This window comes from Wyeomyia smithii, chromosome 2 (genome assembly GCF_029784165.1).
Source record: "Wyeomyia smithii strain HCP4-BCI-WySm-NY-G18 chromosome 2, ASM2978416v1, whole genome shotgun sequence".
In the NCBI taxonomy this organism is placed as follows: domain Eukaryota; kingdom Metazoa; phylum Arthropoda; class Insecta; order Diptera; family Culicidae; genus Wyeomyia; species Wyeomyia smithii.
Window position 1 is genome coordinate 74,369,291 of NC_073695.1, and position 20,465 is coordinate 74,389,755.

The following is a 20,465-nucleotide window of genomic DNA, read 5'->3' on the forward strand; positions in this document are numbered from 1 at the left end:
ACAGGCTCCGTTAGCGGCTGGGAATTTATTAAACCCCCCCCCACCATTCATCTCTCGGCACGGGTCGCGTCACACCTTAGCTTAGGGGTTTAACCATTATTTTACGTAACAGCCATGGTTAAGAGCTGTTACAACCATCCTCCTTTCCAGGGGCTTTGGACTCTCTGTGCCAGTTCTCAATAATTTAAGTCTATTCGTACAGGCTACACTAAACTAAAGAGAACCGTTACAGGCGGAGTTAAGGCGCAAGCCTTACAGGCCACCACCGTAAAACACCCACAAGTAATGAACGAGGAACAAGAAAATTCGGAGTGGAACAGCCGGCATAGACCCACGCGACGGAAACGGACTAACGATTGGAAATTAGGGACGTGGACAGGCCCGGATTTGAGGGGGGCAAATGCCCCGGGCCTCCCGATTCGAGGGCCCCCCCTAGTCCTTAAGCGACCTTTTTTTTTGCTCGTCACCTTTCAGAACGTTGCCTCTAAATGTTTCTAGAAAAGAGGGCCTCACAAACAAATTTGCCCCGGGCCCCCCACCGGCTAAATCCGGCCCTGGACGTGGAACTGCCGATCTCTCAATTTGCAAGAGAGTGCACGAGTAGTATGCAGAGCTGGAACAGCTGCATCATTCTCAGAAAACGTAAAAGTTCTACCAGAAACTCAACACACCCCTCAAAGGCCTTGCGCCGCGAGCCGAAATGTGCCGGGATAAAGATGGTAGTATTCTGAAGGACGATCGTGAGGTAACCGAAAGGTAGAAGCAGCACTTCGTCGAACACCTGAATGGCGCCCAGGTAGAGGACCATAAGGGCAGAAAAAGTGATCCCGTCAGTTCGACAGTTGTAGAAGACTTGCCAGCCTCAACGATAGACGAAGTTAAGGATGCCATCACACAGCTGAAAAACAATAAATCGGCTGGGAATGCGGACCTTATATAGATTCGGAGCTTATATAGATGGGCCTGGAAAAGCTGGCCACCTAGTTGTACCTGCTGATTGCGAGAATTTGAGCAGACAGAACAACTACCGGAGGAATGGAAAGACGTGGCAGCGGGCAAGATGGGAGGAGCGAGATCTGACGGTGAGTACAGGTTGTCCCGGGGATTGGAGAGCAGCAGCCAATAACGCAGTGAATTAGAGAAACTTTGTTAATCAGGCCATATCATTGAGATTAAGAGGGGTGGAGGAGGTTTTGAGGTCAACTAGTTAGTGGTGAGTGACCACGTAAAAGAGAAAGAACAAAAGCGAAGGAGTATGTGGGTTAGCAAGAGAGAGATTGTGTATATTAAAGAATCATAAATAAAGAGTAAAAGAGAATGAGAGAGAGAAGTAGAGAGACAGAAAGAGAGAAAGTTAGAGAGAGATTATTGATTCATTGAAATAGCAAAGATAACAAAAGATACGCAAAAATTAAGAACAAGTTGATACGAATAAGTTGTTAAGAAAACAATTTCGCCATGCCAAACCTGGGTAGTTCTCATTTCTCACAATCCTGTTTTAAATGGATATAGGGCGTCGTATACAAATCACGTAACGCTAAAAATCTAGATTTCAGACCCCTCCTCACTATGTGACAATGAGTAACGTTTGAAATGACTCCCCCCTCCCTTAAAATAACGTTACACTGAACAACCGGACCCCCCCCCCCCCAAGTTTTTAATTTTGAGCGAGCATCACATTTACGTAACTGTAACTAACCCCCCCTTCCCTCTCCTCCTGATGTAACGATGAATAATGCAGAATCAACCACCCCCTCCCCCTTTATGCGTTAGGTAGTTTGTGTACGACGCCTAATATTACAACTAATAGTGTTCATTGCGCCTGAAAGAAAAAGGCCAATATTTTTATTGCATGCACAAAATATGAGCCGTTGCGAACCAGAGTGGTCTATGTGCCATCGAGCAAAATGTTCAGGAGAAGCAATTTTCGAAAAATCTCTGAATAAAATTCTGTTCACCGGATTCTTTCAAACAAAATGTTCTAATATAAAGGTTATGAAGTGGTTTAACATTGGGATACATAAAATTAGCAGTTTCTTTGCGAAATCGATGATTTTATCTCACCAATGTACATAGACCACTCTGACTTCATATACATATTCACTGGAATCCTCGAATCGTTTCGGAACAGAGTGGTCTATGTACACAAACCTGGTAAATGACAAATAAAATGACGGTAACTCGTATAAAATGGCTAGTGTCACATGTTATATGGTACATATAGTATGTCACATGTAAGATGTCACGTGTAACATTACATGTAACACAACATGTTACATATTACATAATATTTTACATGTTACATTTTTCGTGTTACAATACGTGTAACATGTGATAGGTAACATGTCACTTGTTCTGTACATGTCACACGTGTTATATTACGTGAGACATGTACAGAACAAGTGACATGTTACTTATCACATGTAATATGCTACATGTTACGTGTTACATGATAGTATTACACCGATTTATGTACATAGACCACTCTGTTCCGAAACAGAATGGCCATTTTGTTTCAGACGAAATTTCAACACTGTATAAATCAGCTTTAAAGTTCGACTTTTCGAAATTTTCTTAATCTCCCAACTTCAGTTTCTTGAGTAGATGCGGTTTATACAAAAAACTTATTTTCGAAAAAAATGGTCTTTAGACCACTCTGTTCCGCAACGGCTCATATATCTGATAAGTAATATTAAGGGTATTCATGAAGCGTTTGTATACAAATACCCAGCGTTTTAAGTACTTAACTGTATGCTGATGATTTTGTCGAATGACATGTCCAGAATATTTCTAAAAAATAAGTATTCTGAACCCTTTTTTATAGGGGGTTTGTTGGAAGCTCAGTTAGTAGTGATTTCTCAACACGGTTGTAAATTTGTAATTTGGGTGAAATGTTACAACAAAAGTAGGTCTATGCAATTCTAGTATAACAAACCAAGGAGGACGCTTCAGAATCGTTTACAGAATTTGATCTGTTATTCTTTGGAGCGTTTCTTGTTAAATAACAACTAGACCAGATTGAAACAGCATTGCTAGCCTAAAAATTTGTTTGTAAATCAAAACTTTTTTCCTTAAACAAAATTTGAAATTCTGTTAATGAGAGGATTTGAACATCTCTTATATTTGATGCTCTCAATGTGCTCTTTGAAGAGAAACTTTTCATTGTAAATTAGTCCCAAGTACTTAACCTTGACACATCAATTTAAAAATTATAAATAACCCCATTCATCTTGATGATTTGATTATCTTGAAAAAGAAGCTGGAGGCTTATCAAGAAAAATTATCAGTTGAATTTTTGAAGCATTGGGGGAAATTTTCCATTTTCATAAATATGAAGATGAAATATCTAAACTTTTCTATAATCGACTGCATATGACGCAATGACTCTTTTTTAAACAAAAACGCTTGTGTCAATGCAGAACAGGACTTTGTGCATCCTGAAGGTAAATCAACAAGATCTCAATTAAATATGTTGTGCAGGACTGGACCCAAGACTGAATCTTGAGGCACATCTACTCTAAAGAGAAATCTATCAGATTTTAAATTCTGATAGACATTCTGAGGATTCAACCAATGAGATAATGTTTTAAAATTTTTATTAGAAAAATATAAATGTGAAAGGTTACAGTTTCGCAATCAAACCTCTATGCCAAATACTGTCGAATGCTTTTGTATGTCTAGAAAAGCATTATTAGCTGGTATAATATTAACAACTCCAAATCCGTTCATTTGCAAAAATTGAATGTTCATTGATGTGTGACATCGTCCTGTTAAATGTTTTTATTATTATTTATTAGTCATAATTCCATCTGATCTACATGAAAAGTTATGTGGATCATTGAAGGTGGTCAGAAGCTAACCTTCCTCAAGTGTGCCTTAAATCCCGTTCATCTTTTGGCAAATACAATAACACTGGTCGAGGAAGGTGAAAAATGTTTCCCTTAAGCTCAAAACAGTTGCCTTAAAAAGATTATAGCTTTTTAACCATTCTTGTGAATTTTGGACGCAAAGTAATTGCTCGCCGGGTCACCTCATCAATGTTGGCGCGCAAGACAACTCATTTTTTTCTCTGAAAGAATTATCTGTGAGAGAAGCAGCAAAATTTATAGGAATGGTTGAAAAGCTACAATATTTTATTTTTCTCAAATTTGAATAATATTTTTTTGCTTTTTCAACCAGTATAAGTCAACGATGGTCATAGAACCCACGGTGCTCTCCCATCTGAGTACACCATTCGATTCGTTATGACGTCCAGAATTTCTGGCCAAAATTTCAAAATCATCGTACGGTAATTTTTTTGAGTAATACCCTTTTGAACGTCGTAAAGTACAAAAAAGTGATATAACAACGACGAAATACTCATTGTAAAGCACGTATTTCAAACACCATTTAATGAAATAACTTCCAAAATAGTTTCTACACATTCCAAAGGTTATATTTCAAGACATTAACAATTGGTGGAAATATTTAATTGAAAATCCCACAGTGCACAGTGGCCTTTACTCGAAAAATCGTGAACGTTCTAGATTTGACTGTGAAAAACTGATTTTATGTACTCAATGTCTTCAGCAAAATTGTTTCATAAAACAAGGCCTTACTTCTGGCGTTTTAAGTTTTTCTATCAATCCACCTAACAGCTGAATAAAAAAATATTTTTTCTAATTTTCAATATACCATATTGCTACCTTCAGCAAAGTTGGGGAAAATTTTGAAAGAAAAACAATTGCTGAATACTGCCTATCCTATCTGTACGTTGGACACGACAAAGTAGAGTTTTTTTGTGGAACACCCCTCCTTGAAATCAGTTTTTTGTCTATAATTTTGTCTGTACGGGTAAAAACAATGCAAAATGTTTTAAGATTTAATTTTTTCAACTAAGATTCTCTTACGACTTTATAAAATTTATTGTTTTGACAACCATAAAAAAATTTTAGAAAAAAACTGATTTTTAAGAGGGGTGTTCTACAAAAAACTCTAAGAACATAAAAGCAATTTTTCACAGTCGAATCTAGAACGATCACGAAACTTTGACCAGAGATTCTGGATGTCATAACGAATCGATTCTTTGGTACATTTTTTTATAATAACGGTCTGTGGGAGCACCGTGAACCGATTTACCTACTAGAAATCTGCCTTGTTTCGGGTAGACGACAATTACAACGAAGAACTGTGTCACAGGAATAATGTGATCAAGGTGAAGGACACCTGAAAACCAAAGCTATTTCCAAGAACCCAACAATAGCATTTTGGTATACCTACTTATATCCTTATAAAGGGTAATTTTTTAAGAATTTGTTTTTTTTTTTAAAAACGCATAAAAATTACAAAACTGTATGAAATCTTTATTCGAGCCGATAAATTGGTTTATGCCATTTACTTTTTAAAGATAATTTCATTTAAATGTTGGCCACGGCTACGTTTTAAATGGTCCATACGAAAAGTCCAATTTTGGGTCACTTTTTTCGAGCATTTCGGCTGGTATCTCGCGAATAACGCGTGTAATGTTGTCTTCCAAGGCTGGAATTGTTGTTGGCTTATCCGCACAGACGAGAGACTTAACGTAGACCCACAAAAACATAATCCAGCGGTGTTAAATCGCATGATCTATGCGGCCAATTCACCGGTCCATTTCGTGAGATGAATTGCTCACCGAACTCAATCCGCAATATGTCCGTCTTGCTGAAACCACATGTCAACAAGACCCAGCGCTCACATTTCCGGCAAAAAAAATCAGAAATCATCGCGCAATAGCGAGCGCCATTGACTGTAACGTTGCGATTTTGATCATCTTTAAAGAAGTACGGACCAATGATGCCTCCAGCGTGTGAACCGCACCAAACCGTGCATTTTTCTGGGTGCATTGGCGATTCTTGTATTGCCTCTGGTTCCCCCAGGGTGGAATTGCGAGTGGAAAAATTGCACATGTAATGCGGTTTTGTGATTGACGTTGAAGCGGTATTTTTTCAGTGTCAAATGAATTACCAAGCACTTGACTTCTGCTTTCCGTTGAAATGAGAAACAATTGTTCCTAAACTGTACGATCAGGATTGGTAAGGTTTCAACTTCTCAAATGTTTTCATCATTGTAAAAAATGTTCTTTTTGTAGGAAATAACTATGGCATCTAAAGAAGTAAGTACGAATCTACGTACCTTCAGTTCGGATTCTCTTCCATTATTGTCAATGGAGAATAAAAACCACAATGTTTAGTTTGCCTAAAAATTCTTTCCAATGACTCCATGAAACCATAGAGGTTAAAGCTGCATTTCAAGACGCACCCAGGGTATGCTGATAAAGGAGTAGATTACTTTGAAGGTATTGCGCAGTGTGTTAGAACAATGAAGATGGATAAAACGGGAAGTATTTTCAATAAACTTGAAGCCTGTTAAAAATAAAAGTTTAAAAAGCCTTATATTTTTCAATTACTACAGCTTTTCTTTCATGGTGCTGATAGGGGGGAAAAGCTTGTGTGAATTATCAAATGGGGGTGAACTGAAACTGAACTGAAAAAGGTTGAAAACTCTGCGATAATACGACAGTAAAGAAATGATACTCTGGTGACAAAAAATCCATTGGGCACAAATTATTTTAGTTTGCGTCGTTTATGGAGTTCTTCTAGAAATAATAAATTTGTAATTTACCTCAAGCTATCAACATCGGACCTCGCCCTGAATGTTGAATAAAATCTGGCTTCAATCCGATCGGTAGTGAGGATTAATTTAATTTTCACCTTTGAATTTCGTGATTGTTATGAGTGGCCACGATATCGGATCATATGGAATCATGTCTGTGTCGAATAAAGCTTTTTAGCTAACGTATATGCTATTCGTTACCCAAATACAAAATATTTGTTTTCTAAAAACAAAACTTTTATAACAAACGAAATTTTATGACTTACTGCTGCTCTATCATTCTTCAAGCCAATCTTCGGTTGGGAATTACCGTTAAGGTTGTAATTAGATGAAGAGATACGACTAAATTACCACTATCTACACCGATAATGAATGGGCGATTCGCAATACTTAAAAAACATGACAAATGGCTTTAAATACTCGAGTTTACTGTTACATACAAAGGTTGAAACACTTGAGTGAACTAAAATCTAATCTCTTCAGTTTCTTATCTAGGTATCAACAATATACCGTCTGTAGCTCCTTCATTGAACTTTCTTTTTTCCACTCGACGATCGCCTCACTATGCACCCGATACATTTCACAAGCGTCCAGCTGATCAGCACCAAACCAAATAGAATCATGCAAATAACATCCACCAAGGCAAAACTCAACCACGGCAGATCAATACCCGCCGAACGCAATTGAGGCGCCCCTTTATGTCTTATAACGTACTCGACCCAGTAGGCGGCTTCCTGTAGGGCCGGAACGGGTCGATCTCGGAACACCGAAGAAACTACGTCGATGTTTCGCTTATATTCTGCTTTATGAAGTAACTCATCAAGTGCCCATCGGAATGAGGTTTCCGTAATGTTTGGAAAATACAGTTTCACTGCGTAGCCTCCTAGAACAGCTTTGTTCATATTTAAATGTTGATCACAATAAATTGGTATTCCTAGCATCGGAACGGCCCGATAGACGCCTTCTTGAGTTCCTAGCAGACCACCGTGGGTGATGAACACCTTTACGTTTGGATGTGCAAGAATATCACTTTGAGGTAACCAGCTCTTGATCATCACGTTAGGGGGCAAATTTTGCACGGAGTCACTCTCGAATTTCCACACAACTCGCTGCTTCATCGATCGAAATACCGACAAAATTGTATGTAGTTTAACTGCCGGCATATCGGCACTTCGTAAGTTGGTACCCAAACTAAAGTAAATTGCACCATATTTAGCATCATCCAAAAACTTGCGAATATCCTCGGGAAGTGGTTTCGGTTTTTTGATGTGCAATCCGCCAACTTGAACCAAACCTGGTAGTTTGGCTCGAGTTGTCGTCAGCGGAGTGTGGCTGTTAAGTAAGATTACTGATACTTGACGTTCGAGATCGGCTACTTTCGGCAGCGGCCCTTCCAGATGGGCAAAATGAGTTCTAGCCATGGCTTCCTGCTTTGGCATATAGTATAGCGATCTCATTACCAATTCATAAGAACTAACCATTGAATTGTACATCCGCTGGTAGAACGTCATTTTATCTGTGTATGGTAGAAATTCATGTGGCACATGAGACCACATATTCATCATACCCATCATTGGACCCATGTACTGAGCGAAGCCGAAAGTTCCTTGAAATATTTAAACATCAGGTGTTATTGAAATATATTGACAGGCTGAGCAAAAATAGACTAACCGACGGTAACGATCGGTACTTTGTATTTATGGGCCAACATCAGATACGCCTCTTGGTAGAATTGCTCGGCCAAGAGTAAATCGAATCGACTGTGGTCATTGACGATAAAATCCCTCACATTGTCCCTCGTGAATCCGTACGCAGCGGTTTCCAGTCCAAGGCTGTACAAAAAGTCCACCAGCATCCGATGAATAGAGATTTCTGTCAGATCGTACAAAGACTCTACCCGTACCGATTTCTTCCAGAAATCATAGATCGGAGCTATCCGAATGTCTGTATAGTTTTCGTGCTGTCCCCTCGATAGGGGATAATTAGCGATACAGGTCACTTGGTGGCCCCGGTCCAACAGTTCGTTTATTATTGCATCAATCATCATCCAGTGGCTTCTACCGGGAAAAGCGAACACTGCCAGAATGCGCGATGACTGCGACGGTTGCCAAGCAACACTGGCCAGAACAAGGACAGAAAATAGCAGTTGGATTTTCTGGAAAAAATGAAGGAATTGTCGATAAATTAATTGCTAAAACGTATTAGGCTGTGCATTTTGAATTCAGTTCACTGATAACCCACAAGCAAGAAACTAGTTTCATTGTTCCATTAGGGTAATTTTGGTCGGAGAAAACGGACCACAGACCATTAAATTTTGATTCATACCGACAATTTTAATTCAAAACTTCAACCGTTCTTCACAGTGAAATCTTTGAATAAACATCAATCGAAGAAACGTAACCTAAATTGTAGCCATTCAGTCGCCATTTGAGTACTGAAAAAAAAATCCTGCAGAACAGATGCAAACTGCTTAAAATAGGTTCGGGGTGATAAAAATAGTGTCCTTCGATTGAGAACTTCAATTGATTATTGTCTACTTGTTTAAAATTTGTAAACAAGTGCTGACAGAGAAAAGGTTTTGGTTTTATTTCACTTTACACATATTGAGTATTTCGTCTCAGCACAGGAGGCTGCATAAATGTTAAGCAATAGGTTCCCTACCCTACTTCAATCTACTTTTACAATTTACTTCTTTTGTTTACATGTACCAATTGCTAGTTGAACTAATTTTAGAACAGAAATTCTCATTCAACTTAAACCAGTGGTTCCCAACCTTTTCGGCTCCACGGCACATTTTGCTAAACACAAAGAGCTCCGCGACCCCCCAAAAGAATTTTAGGCACAGGTTTTGTAATACGGGGCTGCGATTTTCAGTCTGATATCGTCCTCCAAATCTAATTTGTTCCACGTCTTGGTCCTAATACGCAGAACAGTTGAAAATCTGCTTTCATGGAAACAAATTTTAGTTACCCGTCAAATTTACCAGGAGCTTCGCGGCCCCCCTAGATGAGCCTCGCGGGTTGTATGTAGTTCAGAAAACTAATTTCTTTTCTGCTCGTAAAATTTTAAACCTATCAATTAGTCGAAATACAAAGACGCGTGTGTTCAGCATCTGTTACACTAGTTGACAAAAGCCAAAAAATTCATTGGAGCTCAAACTGCTAGGAATGAAAGAATGCAGATTTTCAACCATTCCTGTGATTTCCTATGCCTCTAGCCGCAGAGTACCGTACTGCATGAAATTTCGAACACTTAAGCTATGATGTAACTTCTTGCACTAAAAAAATCAACGAAAAATGATTTTTTCGTCGATCTTGAAGGTTTAAAGTGTTGGTTATTTCATTGTTGTTGCAATTAAGTGCTATTTATACAGATTAAAACATGTTTGGTTTATAAAATCAACAAGAATTCAGAACTCGGCTTCGATTCAATTTCCGAACACTTCAATGTAATCACTAAAAGATAGAGAGGAAAACCCTCTCAACGCTGACTGTCACTTTTTTCAACGCCTGCTGATTTACCTGGAAGTGGTCCTACAGTAAAGAGCTATACATCACTGGGTGAAGGACATTCCGAGGAACGAAATGGTATATTGTAATCATACTTTCGATTACTCAAGCTATAATTATGTGATTTTTTTTATTCTGAATTTCTTTTTATTCTGAAGTGTTCGAAGTTTGAGTCAAAACAGCAGTTGCTCGCCGAGTATGTTGTTTTTTCGTATGCTGACAGAAAAACTTCAGTGGAAACTTGGGACATTTCTAAGGCGGTTAGGGGCATCAAAATTCACAGAAACGATTAGAAAGCTATAAACTTTCCTAGAGCTCAAACTTGTAATGTAATCTAAAATTTCTAACATCTTTGAAACATTTTCGAAAAAAAATATTTAAAAGTCTGTGTATTCCAGCGAAAATATATACAGACATGACCAAATTCAGAGCAATTACAAAGGGTAGTATTTCAAATTAAATGAAGTTAATCTACCTTCATCCAACACGAGAGTCACTTCACGGTGAAATATATTTCACTTCAACGCTCACTTCACTTTTTGAGACCTTTTCCCAATCCCACCTAACAAGGGGTGACATAAATTAGCTCCATGTAGTGAGATTGACAGTGAAGTAGAAACGAGAATAGGATAAGTGAATTGAGTTTCGCAGCACAAAAATCCCAGAAAGCCGATTTTTTCCGATTTATTTTTTTCGGTGTCTCGACGTTTGGCATAAAAAACAAATCTTGATACATTTGGCATAAAAAAAAACAAATCTTGATATCGACAATTGCCTGTGCCTTTCGTCACCAGTCGAAAAAGTGAAACTTTTTCTCTCTGATTTCACCGTGAAGTAATAGGCACCACTATTAGATTAAGATGTAATCTATTTTTTTTTTTGAATTTGAGGTATAAAGTAATACTTATTCAAATACAAATCGAAATAAAATTCAGACTATCCAACAAACAATATAACCTTCTCTAATAACTTTGATGTGTTTCGACTACTGCAAATCAAGCAATCACTGTTACGGATACCTTGCACGGTTTTTGCCTTCATTGCGGACAGTACGCATTGAGTAAACTAAATTCTATTCAAAGTCAAATCATGCCCAAATGTGCAACATTCATAGTCAACAGCACACATTTTACGTATATTATATTAGTGTGAGCAGCTTATTTCCTATTACTCAGGCCATTTTTCACTTTCATCTAGATCAATAAATTTTTTATTATTTTTCAAGTGCTCTAAAAATACGGTGCTATCAACTCCTATAGAAAGTTTTTAAAAACCCATAACTAGTTAATAAGTAATAAACACTAGAAATAATAGCTACTAACAGACGCTCATCTTCTAATACACCATTTAATCAACTAATTATTGAGAAAAGGTTCGCTAACCTCTCACAGATCAAACTAAGGGAACAAATAAATCGTGATTTCATTACATGATATCTTACCATCATCAAATTGATTAAATTAACTATTCCACCTAACAGGACACACTAATCAGTACCTTGCTGGTAACAGTTTGCCGCTTGATCACAAACTGAGCCAAGAATTGATTCATTGTATTCGTTATGCGAACTACAATTTTCGCAGGGTAACAGCTTCACTTGATATGGAGAATGAACAGCATGCAAAGTATAATCCACCTAGCTCTCCGAAGCGGGAGAGCTCTCACGATTTCGATTTTTTTTGTAGATAAATCGAAAAACCTTTAGGTCATTTAACTTCGCTCAAAAAGTATACTTGAGCATCCAATTAGAAAATCTTAATTAAATTTTGCGAACATTATTAGACGTTTTCTATTGTATAAGAAAAGTCAAAACTGCTCAGTCATCCTATCGCAAACCAATGTGACCGTATCGAGGAAGTGTTGAAAGTAGGGGAGAACCGTACAAGACGCACCAGTTGGGTAAGATGGCCCATGCCACAATTCCCAAAAATACTGACACATGTGGCTCTTTATGACAAAATTCTACGCTTTTCTCATAAAAACCCAGCTTCTCTACAGTTCTCATTTAAAAAAGTGTGCCGTAATGACTAAAATACTCAAAAAACTGTGTAATTGGCTGTGACTCTGTCCAACATGTAATTATTCATGAATTTTATTTAAGCTTTCATGATTAACTGGCTAGTAAATAACACAAAAAAACTATGGTTCCCCTAACCTTTACACTTTTGGAGTTATAATACTATGAATATTTCAAATTGTTTCACTAACTTTCGTCAACTTTTACCTAAAAACAATCAAAATTAAAATTGGGACAGAATGCACTATGAAGAGCTTGCAAGAGATTGCTTGACAATTTAGAGCATGTTCCATTATTTTTGATTTAACTTTCGAGACTTCAAGCGCTTCTCACTTCGCGTGCTGATTTCTGCTAGTGGCATATTAACCACCTGCTTTGGAGCATACTGACCTTTGTTGTGGTGCGTTTTGGTCACGGGCTTGTGTGGCGGCAATGGTAATTTTTACTGAAAAGACATTGAAATCTAGTATTTTATAATAAACTTTGTCATAAACATACAGTAAATAGATCCTACAATCATCCTACACGTTCAATATCGCTTTGAAATGATTTGAAGCGCTGTAAAACGCGAGATTGCTTAACTGGTGCGTTTTGTACAATCCTCCCCTACACTCGTGCGACTCGTGTGCGTCCTAGACCTTCAACCGGTTGGGACTGGATCTCGCTACTGATCAACCTAAAATCGGATTTTGACGTAGGACTACGTTTCACCGCACTATATCGGGATACATTCTGCGGAAACTAAAACTAAAGTGTGACGTCGGAATCAAAGATTTCAAACGGTAATACATGATGAATCACAATAGTCAATATGTCGTTGGATTGATAAAATGATGGACAATTTTTCGATATTTTAGTTATCTTTATCACTCGAGCTGTACTGATGATTATAATTTTCTAGCTAAACGAATTTAATTCAATATGATAATCCTAGTTGCATCCCGCGGTTGCGGTATAGAGAATAACCAATTTCACTTCATCTTGATATTAGGGTTTGCACAATTATATTTGTATTCTTCAAATCAATATTTTTTGCATCAGCATCTGCAAGAAAATATTACCTTCCATAATCCGTAATTGAACAACACTATGCAAACATCAATTACTGGGACCGATGTTGTTTATCACTCTAGCCCGGTTTATTTTTGAAGATAACAGAATTTTCGCAGTTGTTTGATATCTTGAAACTGAAAAGGCTTTTCTCTGGTTCTGCTTACTGATAAAATGCTTAAATTAACCTGAAATAAATAAATTGACCATTTTCAAAAAACTTTATGTCAGTTTGTATGTAATAAACATTCTCGACTAGAAACTGAAATTTTTTATCGTTACTTCTCCCGCGAACATGTAAATGCAGGAAAATTTTTCATGTGCCATCTTTGCTTGGCAGTTGTGAGGTACAGACAGGTAAAACTAAAAAGATGCTGCTTTGGAATCGGTGAGTGAGCCATTTTTCTCAAGACAATTAAATATAGAAGATAGTTAACTCTCTACTAAATCGCACTTGAATAAAATCTGTGTAACAGGTTGCTTTTGCGTGTATAGAAAAAAAATCGAATGTATTAGGATAAATGGTATTTCATTAATGTTAAAGAAAATACTTTTTCTTAGAGTGCTTTTTGATTTTGCCAACACGTCAAAAAAAATTTTGTTGCCAAAATCGAACCATGCTGAAAATGAACGAACCTCTTTTCATAACTTTTTTTACTTATTAAGTGGCCTATGACGACCTTAATTTAAGCTCAATAATTTGGAAGTAATCGGAACTCAACGGGGGCAGGTCCGCATGCTGCCTAGACGACCTAGATACTTGATCTGACCCCCCGAGTGATTAGAGACATAGTACGGTTTTCAGTACTGATAATCGAAATACCTTTCTGTTGGAGGATTAAACTGGTAAAAAAAAAACAAATAATTTCAAAAATATGATCAAACATAATCGCTCATTTTTTGGTACATGTGTGCCAAAATCGAAACATGTCAAAAGTAAAACGTGCTGAAATCAAATATAGCCTGTAGTCACAAAATGAAATATAAAACTATCGTCTACTTTACGGTCGTGTCTCAGATACCACCCTCCTACTTTTTTAACACATGGCAGTTTAGTATGCCAGATTTAAATTAACAAGGCAAATAATAAAAGTGAAAACTTTGACTGTTTCTGGGTGCCGATTTTAGTATCACGTACACGCAATAATAAATTGCCCAGTGTTATTTACGCATGATTGATGTTATTGCTAATGTGAAATAATAATAAGTTTTGTAAGATTAACATGTATAAAAAACCATTCAGCTCAAGCAAACGAAACATCCGTTACAACTCGTGATACTGAAAATGCACGTTTGCATATTTTCATACCTGAGAGAATTCAGTAATCCAGCAACAAACCGGGATAACATGTAAAATCTCACACAACGAAATCGCACGAACCGTAACGACAAAGTCTTCATAAGCTTCAAAATGAAATATGGTTACAGAATATTTTTACCTTCCTACTATTTTTCCCGATTCTGAACAAACTATTTTTAGTTGCTTTGCGTTAAAAACATTGAATTAATACACTCTGAGCACTCTTGCTCGCAGCACGGGAGAGTTGAGTTAGGTAGTTTTATTCAATTTTTCAGACGTGTGTAACTGTTGGTTACATCAGGCTGTGCAAGGTCATTAATCTTCTTCTTAATAAATACTGCATACTGTAGGTAGCAAACTGAACCTGAAGTAACGTCGTTGTCAAGCTTGTAAATCTGGCAATGTTACATATCTACAATCAATATTCGTCCTTTTAAAAAGCGTTTCACAAGTTAAACACTGCAAATTGAGACATTTAGTTTCCTGGTGAGCTCGAATAATAAACAATTTGAGCTCAAATAAATAAACAAGGAAGAAATTCTTCCTGTCGCATAGTGATACTTCGTCTCCAATCATCCAAAGCAAAAAAACGATACCTCACCCCGCGCCTACTTTTTGATTAAACCGTTACATCATGGTCTACACATTGGCAGTCCAGTAGAGCGAAGAGCTCGTAAGACGAGCGAAAATACAAAATACCATTTATGCAAATTGTTCAACGTTAGCAGTCATCAACAGGTTGAATTACTAAATATAATTTAGGATCATCGACATACACGGTCTACTCTAAGCAACAACGTGATACCGTTGGAAATCATATTAACAGCAGAGATCCCAAATTTCTGCTTTGAGGAACCCCGGAAAAGTTGGTAAATTGGGACGAAAAGCAATCTGCACACGAAGAGCTGCACTATGCCATTCCGTTATTTTGCAAAGAGCAAAAAAAAGTGAAAGTTGTCGTAAAAGTATCTTGTGGTCATTACGATCAAATTCAGCTTTCAAACTAGTGTAAACAACCTCTAGCGTTACTCAAGGCTTTGTATTGGACCATAACTATTCTGCTGCCATGTGAACGATTTACCAATCGTCTTGCAGTGCTAAGACAAAGCTTACAACTAAAACAAATCTATCCCAACGACGTTCAACTGTATGTTAGTCACCATGGAATACTCACACATAATCTTATCAGGATGTCAATGTTGGTTATTTCATTTGAATTCGTTGAGAAACAAAATAATGTTCATAAAGCTATTGAAAAGTTGTTTGTTGCTTCCGACTAGGGGCTACTTTGGACAATTTAAGAAATCTATAGGACTCTATACAAAAAGAACTTTTTTTAACATAATCATATTTTTTTCTTTTTCATTTTTAATGACTATAATGCAAGTCAAGCTATTTTTATTTCTATTTCAGGCAGTAAATGTGGAGCTGACGATTGAAAAATGAACTAACTGGGGAAATAGTTAATTAGAAATTTACGAAAAATATGTTCCAGCAGGTGGGACTCGAACCCACAACTTCTAATCTCCGGTCAGATGCGTTTCCGATTACACCACCGCAAGACGTATAAGACGGCCTCGCTAAATAGCTATTTTGTATCGCTTGCACACTTTATCGCACGTCATCATTTACTCAGTAGAGTGCATTGTTTGGTGGCTGGCTTTTGTTTCGTAACTCTCACGTCACAGTGGGGTTTACTACAACAGTAAGAGATCGAAAAGCGCCAGTCTGTTGCCGTCTCTAGCAACGGTAACATCTTGATGTATTAGTCCGTCATGAAATATTTATCTTTCTTATTTTTAATGACTATAATGCAAGTCAAGCTATTTTTATTTCTATTTCAGGCAGTAAATGTGTATGGGACAAACTAACCGCATTTTTTTCATCGGTCAAAAAGTTGAAACTTTGACCGTTTTGAGGCAAGGATCGAATTCTGATTCGTTTCGTTACTGAAAAATAAACCTAATATTAATCATTATACAGTCATACCTCGCTCTAAGGCAACTTTATTTTTATTTTCGTTACGTTATATCGAGTTACGTTATATCGAGGCAAAATTTTTTTTTTAATTTATGCAAGTATGTTAATGGTTACTCAAAGATGCTCGAAAACCTATTTTCCATAACCTATCATTATTTTTAAACCTTTCTCATGCCCATTTTGAAATATTTTCAGAAGCAAAAAAAAATTTTTTTTTCAATTGATACAAGAGGTCACTCAAAGATGCGTGAAAACCTATTTCCCATCACCTATCAGTATTTTTAAACCATTCTTATGCCCATTTAGGACAATTTTCAACAAGCAAAAAAATTTTTTTAATTGATGCAGGACTGTTGGTGGTTACTCACAGATGCGCGAAAACCTATTTCTCATCACCTATCAGTATTTTTAAAATTTCTTCATGCCCAAATAGAGAAAATTTCAACAAGCAAAAAAAAAATTTTTTAATAGATGTAAGACTGTGAATTGTTACTGAAGGATGCTTGAAAACTTATTTCCCATCACCTATTAGTATTTTTAAACCTTCCTTATGCCCATTTTTAACCATTTTTGCATTGATTTCATTGGTTTCAAAATTTACTATAAACATTTTTTTTAAGCAATTTATAGCCCAAAAAGAGATGCTGTATCATTTATTTTCATTTTCAATACATTTTAAAAAGTTACGTTATATCGAGGTAAAAGTTACGTTATATCGAGTTACGTTATATCGAGGTTACGTTACATCGAGGTTGCCTTATATCGAGGTATGACTGTATTACAAATCAATCAATTTTCATTACTTATCCCATCCTCGTGGAATCACTTCACCGTTCAAAATGGTCGTGAAATAATTCCACGCGAAACGTCGCTAATTCCGTTTTCACTTCACTGATATGACTCTCATAATAACCCAGATTTCACGACAGATGGCACTTTGCGACGTTTTTTTTCACTTACGTGCAGAGTAGGCAGTGTGACTTTGCACTCGTATCCAAGTGAGTTTTAAAACTTGCTTGCACATTTATTTTCGGTTTGCACGTAAACCCTACTAACAATGCATTACACTTGAGTTAGATTTGAGTTTGAATCCTGCAAAACAACAATTGCATAGAAATCGAATTGCGATGAAATTCGCGCCGCGTCTGCTGCAACAGTTTGTTGCATTGTCATTTGAAAGCATAAATCTCGCTAAACATGTGAAAAGAGCCCATGTGCCATATGTAAACAAGCCACAATTTCACGTTTTTCAATTAATACAAGCTTACTCTACTCGTACAAATAAGATTTTTTGATAAAGTGTGAATTCTTTTATCAATAAATCTTATTGGTAAGAGCAGATTTCGCTTGTATTGATCAAAAAACGAGAAAATTTGGCTCGTTTACATATGGCACATGGGCCCTTTTCACATGTTTAGCGAGAAATACGATCTAAAAACAAAACTCATCGCGTCACATCATCGCCTGCATCGTTGGATACATCGTGCACTGCATGCATTGCACGCATTTAAACTCAACCGATCAGAGTGTGCGGTGCAAAAAAACTCAAACTATCGAGAGGAAGCAGATTCAGGTTGGATTCAAATCTGGAAAAGTGTTACTCAGTTCAACTTTGCACGAGCTCATGCCATCACTGCTTACGTGAGTCTCGTAACAGGACTTTATTCACTTCACTCTGATTTCACGGTGAAGTGACTCCCGTAATAAGTACCTTCACTTATGTTTGACAGAAAACTCCCGGTTTGCTAATTTACGGGGCGAATAGAAACAACGCCGTAATTAATATTTTTACACAAAAACAAAAAGTTTCGAAAAATGCAATCGTATGTTTTATGTGAAATGATGCCTGAAGCTTGTTTTGTACAAAAAGGTTAGCTCCATGTTACGTAGAAAAAACTGTTTCTTTGTCAAGCGACCGCGAAATCTGAAATCAACTTCTTCAACTACCATCAGAACCCGCTACAATATTAAGCTGAAACTTTCAAAAAATTAGCAGAAACCATCGGCTGCCCACAGAACACAGTTCAAAAATCAGTGAAATATCAGAAGAAAGTTCTAGTTCTAGGAATGTCCGCCGAGTACTGAAATTCGTAAGAAAGATGCATTCCTCACATCTATAGCCATCAAAACGGAACTTGAGTTGAAGGTGACGTTTAACTCTTGATAGAGGACGGCTAGACTCTGGTTTTGAAGTTTTTACATTCGTTCTAGACATAACGGTATTTTTTGTACACTGCAAGATATAACAGAGACCGTTTCCATTCGCCCCGTTTTACGGTAGTTTTGCTGAAAAACATCATAAAACTAAAATGTCCATAGTAGCCCCGTATTTCAAAAGGAGCCCTGCACGACGGTACATAATCAGTTGCAACCTAACGTTTAACCTAAGAAGTAGTTTCCAAGAGGGGCCGCCTAGAGGTTTGGAATCGACGAAAGTTTTGATGTAAGATAAATCAATAGTCAATAATTTGTTAATGTTTAAATTGATAATAAAGGGTGTCCTACATTGAATTGCATCACGGGAAAAACGCTGTACAAAATTGTTCATTTGGTATTATGATCGAATGTCGGCCATTTATGATATGAACGAAGCTTTGCTATTTAAGGTATTATAGCTCAGAAATCGTTGAATGTATAGAAAAACTGTCTGAGAATCTAATAATATTGCCTCATAAAATGTTATATAAATATTAATATTCGTTGTGAAAATTGATTTTTCCGTGATGCATTTTGATGTGGGACACCCTTTGATAAGTCAAAATCGTAATATGTACTACGGTAGTTCCTCACATTCTTGCAGTCTCCACTTTACCTGACAAGAAATAAACGACTACTTTACTGCCAGTACCCGCAAAACTGTCCCATACTGATTTTGGTCACTTTTGAGTTATCATCGGGAATCGACTTAATTGTTATCATATTTTCTGCAGAAAAATTAAAATTGATACTTTCATATGGAAAAACATGGAAAAAATACCAAGTTGTTTTTGTCCCATATTAAAAGTACCCGCATTACAGTCCCACTCATAGTGGTACAAACTGCAAACATATAATTTTGCCCCAGATTAGTGTATATCGAATTATTTTAGGCATATGGAAGTATGTCAATTGATTAACTAGACTAATGTTGTTTTTCTGCAGTACAATCTACGTTGCCGATGATACTGCTTGTCGCTGGTTGAATTTATATGTGATGGGACAAAACATGCGAGTACTTTTGAAATGTACCCGCATATTTTGTCCCATTTTCACTTTTTTCAAGTTATATAGCGTAGACCCAATTCCATTTATGTTTTTTTTTGTTCTCAACGATAAACTTGTGGTGCCATGAAACTGTTATGGTCATTGGTTCTGGATGTAATTGCTGGAAATTCGAAAATTCACGGATAATATAAAATCGCCGTTTCCTCAACATGTTGTTTTTCATTAAGGGACAGTTATCCGGGTACCGGCAGTTTATCGGCGGGAATTTAGCTTGATCAAACGATCTATTGAAAAATAGTTCTGCTAACACTGAAGCACAGTGAGCAAAAACTGTAGCTGGCATACCATCTGGACCAGAGCAGAGCATCCGTTTCAATTTTTAACTTGCAGCTGCTGAATCGGAACGAAAACGTTGGGTCCGCGTTCCGGTCCGGTAAAAAGTCGGAACTAGCTCGTTCCGGTTCGATTTGGGACATTCGCATTTATAGATATAGAAGATGTGATCAATTAAAGCATATATTACAGGTTAAAAAGGTGAGCAAGGCCATATGGGTTGACTTTTGATAAAAGCAGCGAAGAAAATCAAAAAGAATGAACAGCTTGCTGCGTTCTATGACCTAAATTGAATAAGTTTTTTTCTTTCACCGGAAATGTCCGGGGTCCGGAAAGCATTACCCGGTCTGTTCCGAAGTCGGTCCGGATGGCTCCGTTCTGGTCCGGTCCGGAAAATAATCGGACTTTGAAGGTTCCGGTCCGATCGGACTTCGAACCGGAC

At 37.2% G+C, this 20,465-nt stretch overlaps 1 protein-coding gene across 1 annotated transcript; it reads right to left on the reverse strand.

Annotated features, from left to right (window-relative positions):
- Positions 1–6,387: 6,387 nt before the first annotated feature.
- On the reverse strand, positions 6,388–11,731 carry LOC129722043 (UDP-glycosyltransferase UGT5-like). The gene is made up of 3 exons (XM_055675241.1): positions 11,581–11,731; positions 8,302–8,785; positions 6,388–8,236 (listed from the first exon to the last, which is right to left on the reverse strand). The coding sequence occupies exons 1-3, from the start codon at positions 11,584–11,586 to the stop codon at positions 7,155–7,157; spliced, it is 1,572 nt and encodes a 523-aa protein (XP_055531216.1). The 5' UTR covers positions 11,587–11,731; the 3' UTR covers positions 6,388–7,154.
- Positions 11,732–20,465: the final 8,734 nt, after the last annotated feature.